Raw genomic sequence first — 9,789 nt, forward strand, 5'->3', positions numbered from 1 at the left:
ACATAGCAACGGAGCGATGCGCATCCCCCACTGGGCTGGGGCTCTTTGCGGCTCGCCTAACCCGCCTCCAGCACTTGGGGCCAATGAAAAAGGGCAACAGGCAGCCAGCGGAGCCTGGGGGCGGGGGGGGGGAGGGGCGCTCCTCAGGTCCACTTGCTGACTGGGCCAGACTGTGCTCGGAGGAGCAGAGAGAGGGCCACACAAACAGACACACACACACTGAGGAGCAGAGAAAGACACAAACAGACTCTGATTTCGCACAAGGAGCTGCGCCGCTGTCACGCCTCCCTTTGCCTCGTTTCCATCGGTCAATTTCCCACTCAAAGCCATGCGGCTGCCTTTTGCCCCGTGGCTTCGCCCGATTTTCCCCGCGGTTTCGTGATCTTCAAAAAACAAGAACATGAAACCGCAGGAAAAATCGGGCGAAGCCACGGGTCAAAATGCGGCCATGCAGCTTCGAGTGGGAAATTGACAGATGGAAACAGGGCAAAGGGAGGCGTGACGGTGGCGCAGCTCCTTATGCGAAATCAGCCAGACACACAAACACTCACAGAGCGGCAGAGAGAGAGAAACAGGGGCAGAGAGAGACAGAAGGGGCAGAGACACACACAGACACACACACAGAGAGAGGCAGACATTTAAATGCAGGGAGAGCCGAGGAAGGATCCTAGAGGGCCCCCGCCCTCTCCTGGCTCGCTCGCCTGCCTAGCAGGTGAGTCTCGAAGGGCCGGGGAGAAAGCGGGGAGACATTTAAATGCCTCCCCGTGCCTTCCTCGGCTCGCCTGGCCAAGCGGGCGAGCCAAGAAAGGCTCCTAGAGGGCCCCCCCGCCCTCTCCGCAGACCTGGAGTTGCGCTGCAGCGGCAGCACGATGTTTCCATTATATTCTATGAGGTAGTGGCGCGATTCCATAGAGAAGGGGTTTAAAGTTTAAACCCCTTCTCTGTGGTGTTGCACCGCAGCGGCGCCGCAATCTTTCCATTATATTCTGTGGCTCCATAGAATATAATGGAGCTGCGGCGCGACTCTAGAAAAAAGGAGTGCGGGGGCGGGGCTGCGGGAGCAGTGCTCTGGCCCCAAGTGATCCCTGAGTAAGAGTAATAGAAATTGTTTTATGTTTTAAGATAGGTAGGATAAGGAATGACATGTTTTTACATTTCTAATTTCATTGATATATGCTAGCTTTTTGTATTGTGATTAGATGGCGCTTACGCACAGTTTTTTGTATTATTATTTATTTCAAGAGTCATTAGATTGATTTTAAATGTGTGTGAAAAGTGCTGTCAGGTCGCAGCCAACATATAGCAACGCTGTATCTTAAAAGATAACGTTGGATGGTTTTTGGCTGGTATATAAGGTTTTTACTTGACATCTGAAATAAATAAACTTTAGATCTCTCTTTGTTTTGAGAGCTGATTACGTCAGTTCTATTATTAGAATAGTCATCTGAATGCAGCCTTTTGGTTTAGTGTATAATGTGGTGCTTTACCTGTTTTAAAAGCAATGTTTTCCATGTACCTGTTTTAAAAGTAATGTCCCCCCATGGGATAGAACTCCATAACACATGCAGGATTTACTGTTTCCTAAACTGAAGTTACATTTGTGTATGCATTATATTAGTTGTACATCTCTTTGCAGTAATTTATATTCAATAGCAAGTGTCATGTGTTGAGTAGCTTTTAAACTAAATCTAGCAGCAACAAGAACAGTTTTGCTGATATTTTCCAATCAGTATCTCTACAAACTTGGGTCTGTTCTGGAAGCCGTGAAAATGCATTTCCTTATCCCAAACCGTTGTCCCAGAATAAAGGAGTAGAAAGAACAAGGTCTGAAACTAGCCTGGGTTTTGAGTTAGTATGTGAAGGGTTTTCCTTCCCACTGCAGCTGATTTGTGTTCTCTCCCTTTACACAGGATCATTGCTTGTCTGACAGGACTAAATCCTCTTGTTTTCTAGGTGTTGACTTCAAAGTGAAAACCATCTCAGTTGATGGAAATAAGGCAAAGTTGGCAATCTGGGTAAGTCCGAATAGTAAAATATGCAAGGTGTTCATTACTGCTATTTAATATCAGCATTTCTCTGTTTATATCTGAAGGAGTTTTTCCACATCAAAGGAAGGTGCTGGCAGGTGACAGTGTAGTGCATTGTACAAGTAAGATTTCAGTAGTTTACAGTTAGATAACCATGGGAGTGTGTGGCTTTGGAGAGTCATTAGGGCTATTCTGGAAATACAGAAGTAATTTTTTTTACCTGTCCCCAATTTCCTGTCACCAAAGCTGGCATTCTGGTGTTATTTTTTGCAAACCATTTACTCCACCCCCTGCTTTGATGGGTAGAGACTAAAAAAAGAATGACGGGAAGAATACTTGATATATTTCATGATAGCGGCATCATGTGCTGTACCATCGGTTCTGTTTCTGGATGGTAGCCATGTTGGTCTGCACTATAACAGCTAGATTCAAGTTCTGTAGCACCTTACAGACCAACAGGATCTCCCTCCCTGACAAAGGGAGCTTTGAATATCAAGAGTTTATACCCCCAAAACCTTGTTGGTGTCTTAAGGTACTACTGGACTGGAATCTAGCACGTGTGTGTGTGTATAAACTAGTCCCAAGCTATGGTTGGAAAGCACCTGAAACAATAACCTTGTGGTAGTTAAGCAGGTTAAGAGCTCTGGGGAGCTGCTGCAAGTTTCACAGTGGATGAAAGGTGGAATATAAATTAAATCATAATTCTGTAGCTATCTCTAGTTCTAAGAATAGTGAAAACATAACTTCGTATTGAGAATTAGAAACCTATCATCTTAACTAGCGGAGCCAGTGTGATGTCGTGGTTAGGAATGTCACACTGGTATCTGGGCAACCCGGGTTCAAATCCCCACTCATGCTGTGGAAGCTCGCTGGGTGCCCTTGGGCCAGTCACGTTCCCTCAGCCTAACCGAACTCACAGGGTGGTTGTGAGGATAGAATGGAGAGGAGAACAATGTAAACCACTTTGGGTCCCCACTGGGGAGAAAGGCGGGGTACACATGAAGTAAATAAATAAAAACAGCAACATCACACTCTGCAGTTTGACCTTAATAGTGAAAGCTTTGGATAAAATCAAACAGTCAGAAATGGCGGTAGGAAGGGGTGTGTCTGTTTCTTGAAGTGGATTAAAAGTAATTGTAAGGAAGAAAGGAATGGGAAATTGCTAAATTAGGGATCTTCTAGCATATTGTTTCAGATTGAGGAACACAGGTACCTGAATTATTTGTTTTTTTCCTGTCAGTCTTTGAACTATTCCTCAGTTGATTCTAAAGGGAATATTTAGGATTAAGAAAGTGCTCTTTTGATGAAACCCGTAGCAGGTGTGAAGCTGGTGCAGAGTCCAAATGTTATTTGCAGATTACTATCTCCACAAAGATGCTTTCTGTACTGCAGAACTGTTCTTCTGTAGTAAAGAGTTCCAGACACGTGTCCTTGCCTGAAGAATGCTCATGTCCTTCTGAAGATTGCCCTTCACATGAAAAAGGCTCTTTCAGGGTAGAAAACATCCAGCATTAGGATATATCTTCATACTAGATGCCTGAGGAGAAAACACCATGATACTTACAGTTTTCTGATTCTTTAGGACACTGCTGGTCAGGAACGGTTTAGAACACTAACACCAAGTTATTACAGAGGAGCACAGGGTGTTATATTAGGTAAGCATGCTTTTGGTTACAGCTTATTTGAAATGTTCTTAAAACAGTTCTTCTGCTTTTGGTTACAGCTTATTTGAAATGTTCTTAAAACAGTTCTTCTGGCTTGTCTTGATTTGTAACTAGATTGACCTTCCTCTCCCCCAAACACTACTTCCAGGGTTCAGGGGAGCAGCTGTAGGTATAATGGGGCTGCAGTGGGAGAAGGGAATAAATATATCCTGCCTCCCACTTCCTGCCTGCAGGAGCACCCTTAGGCTGTTGCAGGTAATTTCCCTGGAGCAATGGCAGTGATGTTAATATGTCCCTGAATTCTTGGATAAATTGAGGGGCACATTGTAAACTAGCACTAATGGAATTGCTGGAGTTGCTGGACTTGCATGAATGGTAGAAGAATACTCCTTCAGGCAGTTATTGTTTGGAGCTTACTGACAAGCGTATGCAATTTGATTTTAAAGGGATTTTTAATGTGTGCCATCAAGTCGCTTCCGACTTTTGGTGACCCTGTGGATTAAATGACCTTCAAAATGTCCTATTGGGTCTTCTTTTCCTGCTGCCTTCAACTTTTCCTACCATTATTGTCTTTTCCAGTGAGTCTTGTCTTCTCATAATGTGACCAAAATACTATAGCCTTAGTTTAGTCATTTTAGCTTCTAGGGAGAGTTCAGGCTTTAGTGGGATAGCCAAGTTGGAATCTGACAGGAGAAGATGTCTGGCTTGCATGGACACAGAGCTCTATTCTGTTCAATGATTCACAGTGCAGCCCTAAGCAGAGTTGTATCCTTTTATTTCTATTGGAGTCAGTGAGTTTTGAAAGGTGTAATACTGCTTAGGATGGCACTGTAAACAGTACACTTGCAGTTCAAAGCCACCCTGTTGGATGTTTGTCTTAAGGCAGTACCAGGTTGTATGTATTTGTGCTCTAAGTTAGTATGGATGTCTGTTTTTTTTAACAATTAGTTCTTAGTCAGTAGTTTCTAAATTGGATTCCTAGCTCCATTATCATTCATTGCAGAAGCCTTTGGGCTTAATAGTGTTTAACAAACCATCACAGTAGAGTAAGTAGATTTAAAGGATATTTTGCCATATTAGAGTGCCCATGGCTTCAGCTGATGGTTGTCTACTTGATTTTTATAACAAATGATGTACAGGAGCTAGGACAAGAGTGTTAAAACAGAAACTGTGAATGGAAAGGCTCAATGTGTTAGCGATTTAAAATGCATGCATCATTGCTTAATACACGCCATTGTGAATCTTTATTTCAGTTTATGATGTCACAAGAAGAGACACTTTTGCTAAACTAGACAACTGGCTCACTGAATTGGAAACTTATTGCACAAGAAACGATATAGTTAAGATGTTAGTTGGAAATAAAATTGATAAGGTAAGTGGTTCTCAATGGCAGGTTTCTTGTTGCTTATAAACCTGTGTTTGGTAACTAATAAATATGGTTTCTTATAGGAAAACAGAGAAGTTGACAGAAATGAAGGACTCAAGTTTGCACGGAAACATTCCATGTTGTTCATCGGTAAGCCGTTGAAATATTTACAGCTACATATAGTAGATGGGATTGTACTATTGCACCTTGTAATGGATATTTGCTTATAAGTAAAATTTTACACACTGTGTACTCATTCTGCTAGTACAACTCTGTAACTGGGTATTGTATTATAAACCTATTAATTGCCTACTCAGTCTGAGGTGATCATTGTGATTATGGCTTCCAAAATCTCATTGGATATGTACTGCAGATGAATCACAGCCATAAAGCTCTTGTTGTATGCAGCTTCATTTCTGTGAAAGCAGTCTGCCAAGACCTGTGCTGCAAAATGCCATTTCATTAATGAGGGATTATCCACAGGGATTGCACACAGATCCCATTAAAATGCCCTAACTTGGACGGCCTAGGCTAGCTTGATCTCATAAATTGAGGAGGATCAGACCCAGTGTTCCCTCTATGCTCCACAGTGTTGTGAGCAGAAATTCTACCTCGTGAGCAAAAAAAAAGTAGCATTAAAGTGTTGAGCAAGTCTACGTTTGACTATTATGTAAATTAGTTTTTTAGAAGATTACTTCCATAACCTTGTAAAAATCTCAGAATAAATTATTTTAAATTATATTTAAACTATATTCTAAGAATAATTTAAACATAAGAGAAAACAGAATCAAGTCAAATTTCATCCACCCCTTTCCACTACATGGGTAGACCTGGCCTCTGGAGAACAGGTCTACCCACCCCAGTCCACTATATTGGTAGACCTGGCCTCAGACCATCACCTTTTGCTAAGAAAACATACCAGCACTTGGGGAGGGGGAGACTCTTGCAGTCCACTTTGTGTTTTTTAGTGAAATATGGCAACCAGCATTACAGGTCAAGTATAACAAAGGAGGAACAATCACTGTCAGAACCCTGCCTAACCTAACAAACAGGAAGTTGCTTAAATGTTATCAATCTGCCCAAACTACTTACTTATTCAAATATTTATATTCCATTTTTCCTTGTGACTCAAGACAGCTTACAAATCATACTAAAAAGCATAATTGGGGTGTGCAATTTTTTTTCTCCCCCCCCCCAGCTCTGTTGTAGTCTGTGGTGACCATTATAGTCAATGGGCCCCATAGGCTATAATGGGGAATTGATCCATGGGTATCTGGGGCTGGGGGGGTGCCTCTCCTCAACCCCCAGCCCCCCCAAAAAAAAGATTGGACCAGGGGGTCCAATTCTATGGGCCCCAGAAGGAGGTGAACCCATCCTCCATTGTTTCCAATGGAGGGGGGAAATACCCTTTTGTGGGCTGAAGCAGTAATCCCTGCACTGCCTGTTAAAATTTTGTGCACCAACACTCCCTAGCGTAGCTTAGAGGAAACAATGATCAGACCTGGTTAGTATTTGGGTGGGTGATCACCAAGCAGGTCCAGGGATGCAACATAGAGGCAGGCAGTGGCAGACAACCTCTGAACATCTCTTGTCTTGAAGAAACCCTACAGGGTTACCATAAGTCAGTTATGACTTGACGGTACTTTCCACCTCCACCACCACCCATTAAAATGAATGGATGTGGTATGGCAGCAATCGATTAATTGGAATCCATTGTTGTCCAGTGAATTTCCAGTCAATAATTTCTGTATGTAAGACTGAGGTACGGAGGTCTGTGATAATAACCAAATGCAGTCCTGCTTCTCATCCTTCCCATTAGAGAAGAGAGAATGCCATTTCAAGGAGGAAGTCGGCAGCTGCTGGTACAGGTTTCATAATCCTTTAGGTATTGCTTTCATAACTCACTGGCTCCCTTCCAACAACAAATCCTAGACTTCAATAAGTTATTTGTTTCTCTCCTAGAAGACATGAGAATTTGACAAAGTGGGTTTGTTGATGGTGAAGATGAGAGTTGGCTGAGAAATGGATGATTAAATTGGTACCTTGACTAATGGTACAATGACTGACCTAAACCTACTTGATCATGGGCACTGTAGACAGTTTTGGACTCTTCAGTTTCCCTTGCGAGGCACATAGTCCAAAGCAGAAAGTCACCGTTGGATAACTTTGTCAGTGATGCATTAGTAATTGTGTTGGTTTCATGCAGCATTCAGTTTTGGTCATATGTATACCAGAGGAAGTCAGAGGTTTGTGGAATAAACAGTTTTGGCTACCAAGCTTGTTTAACATTTCAATTTTCTTCCCTCCCAGAGGCAAGTGCAAAAACATGTGATGGTGTACAGTGTGCCTTTGAAGAACTTGTTGAGAAAATCATTCAGACTCCTGGACTGTGGGAAAGTGAGAGCCAAAACAGAGGTGTAAAGTTGTCAAATCACGAAGAAGGTTATCGAGGAGGCTGTGGGGGCTACTGTTCCATGTTATAAGCTCCCGAAGATTTGTCCTTTGGCTTATTTAAATGAATAGTGATTTCCTCTGTACATAAACTCATACATGCTATTTTAGGGACCTTGCAGTTTGCACATATTTGTTGTATATCATGGCAGTGAACATTTTTTTGGGAAAATGTGGTCTGCAGCTTTTCTGGTTGAGAAATGTTATGGTAAGCATGCCTAATTTGCAACTTTCAGGTTCTTTTATACATAGCATAAGGTATCCTTTGTAGGAACAAATGCACTCAAACTTAATGACCTTAATTATCATGGAACTACTTAGGACAGCTATCTCAAATACATTTTGGCTGCATTCTGCCTGACTTCAGTCTTTAACTCAGATCTTTACTACTACTAGAGACACATCTCTGAGGTGGTTAAAGTGGATATATGTAGAATTTGCACAATTAATGGGCAAATGCTTTTCTCCCAGTGTAACAGCATAACACACACGTCCCTTTTTAGCTTTAAAGAGCCCTTTCCATCTTGTAATTAATCACTGTTATGGGTTTGAGCACAGTTATGGGAGGGATGCTTCTAAAATTACTCAGTTTTAAAATCCTCACTCCAGTGAATAGTTGTCTAAAGGAAATTTTAACCCTGATAGATTTATAATTGCTCTCAGTGACACTAGTTTTTTTTTATGATGCTGTGTGCTTTGGATGTGCAGAAGAATTTCTTTTCTTTCAGTTATAAGGGCTTGACTGTCAGGTCTTTCAGTGTAAATCACTTTGCCAAACTTTGACTGCTTCTTTCTAAATGTTGTCGTTTACTTTGTTTTCAGCAATTCACTGTTGCACATTCGTGGCTGACAGGTCTGAATCAGATGACTGTTCTCTTTGTGGCTATTGGTTCTGAAGCTTAAATAATATGTACAAGCTGTGTTCTGGATGTGTGTAAAGAATGTGATCTCTTGTTTTTGGGGTTTGCTGTTGCAAACAGCCAGCGGCTGGCTTGTTTCAGAGAACTTGTATAGACTAATAAATTTTTTTCACAGTACTCAGTATTTTCTAACATCCTCCTCATGTATAGGTGAGTTTTTTTAAGGCACAGCTCCAGAACAACTTCTGGAGAAATGACCCTGTAACAGACGACACTGATGGCTGCAAATACAACAGGGTGCTACTCTATTGCACATTAGGAGCTATGACACAGCTTCTTGTAAATAGATATACTGATGAAATACCTTTATAACATCACTTCACTTTTGTACACTGGGTACAGTCTCTGGTCTTTCACAGGAGTGTTGACAGCTACATTTTGTTTACAAAAAATCCTTTTCAACTTTTACACTTGTGCGGAAATGTGTTTAAAGGTTTGAGAAGTTAAAACATGATGGCTGTTTTTAAACAAACATTGTACCACTAGAAATGTAAGTAAAAACTGTAAATAAATGTTCACACACTTCATGTGATACACAACCTTTAGGTGTTTGTTGCTATTTTAATACAGCATGCTTGCTTGGACATTTTGTTAGGGATAAAATGGCCATATATCCCTGGAGGTAGGATAGGATCACATTTTTATTGCAAAGTACATATTCAACACTGGAATAAAATATGGCGCTGCAGGAAAATCTACCATTTTCTCCTCCCACCCTCCACTGTCCCTCTAGCTTACAGCAGCCCTTGTGTGGCCAGCACTTTGCCCTTCTCCCATGGTTTAAAAGCACTGGTGAAACTAAAGATGCCTTTCTCCTCATGGCCAGTGTCTTTGTAGTTCCCTGTCCAGTGTACAAGCAATGTTCCCAAAGCAAGCAAAGGGAAGGGGAAACCATGCTTTGTTGATCTTATTAAATATTAAGCTGGCCTTGTTCCTTGTGGTTCCAGCTGGAACCTTCAGTTCCATGTCAGGAAGATTTGTGGCCTGCGCCCTACCACTCCATCAAAGTGTGCCTTTCCATCAGCCTAAGGATTCTGTAGCATAGATTAGTAGTAGCCTAGCAATGCTGATAGGGTGCTGATACTGAAAAACACCAAGGGAAGTAGAGTTAATGCAGCCTTTCAGCAAAGTCTGCCAGTTTGCACAATCCAGCATTGTGCCTGTCCTTTCTATTGGCTGATGTAAGACCTGTTTGGTAATTCCCTTGGAATTAAGGCTCACTGAAAAGATACTCTAATCACTGAAGATCAGTACCTTTCCCCCCAAGCAGTAACTATAGGTGCAGTGAGTGAACATACACATGTTATTGGTGAAAGGTGAGGGTATATCAATCTTATGTGTTTTTGAAAGATGAAATTGCC

General features: G+C 41.9%; 1 protein-coding gene across 1 annotated transcript in view; it reads left to right on the plus strand.

The window, feature by feature from the left end:
• RAB18 (RAB18, member RAS oncogene family) overlaps window positions 1–8,962 on the plus strand; it is a 19,164-nt gene extending 10,202 nt beyond the window's left edge. Inside the window, exons 3-7 of the mRNA XM_015423386.1 lie at window positions 1,954–2,015; window positions 3,610–3,682; window positions 4,945–5,063; window positions 5,141–5,207; window positions 7,368–8,962. Of these exons, the coding sequence (XP_015278872.1) occupies window positions 1,954–2,015; window positions 3,610–3,682; window positions 4,945–5,063; window positions 5,141–5,207; window positions 7,368–7,540 (494 nt within the window). The 3' untranslated portion in view covers window positions 7,541–8,962. The remainder of the gene's footprint in view (window positions 1–1,953; window positions 2,016–3,609; window positions 3,683–4,944; window positions 5,064–5,140; window positions 5,208–7,367) is intronic.
• Window positions 8,963–9,789: the final 827 nt, after the last annotated feature.

Source organism: Gekko japonicus, unplaced genomic scaffold (genome assembly GCF_001447785.1).
Source record: "Gekko japonicus isolate JY-2015 unplaced genomic scaffold, Gekko_japonicus_V1.1 scaffold1820, whole genome shotgun sequence".
NCBI classification, from domain to species: Eukaryota; Metazoa; Chordata; class Lepidosauria; order Squamata; family Gekkonidae; genus Gekko; species Gekko japonicus.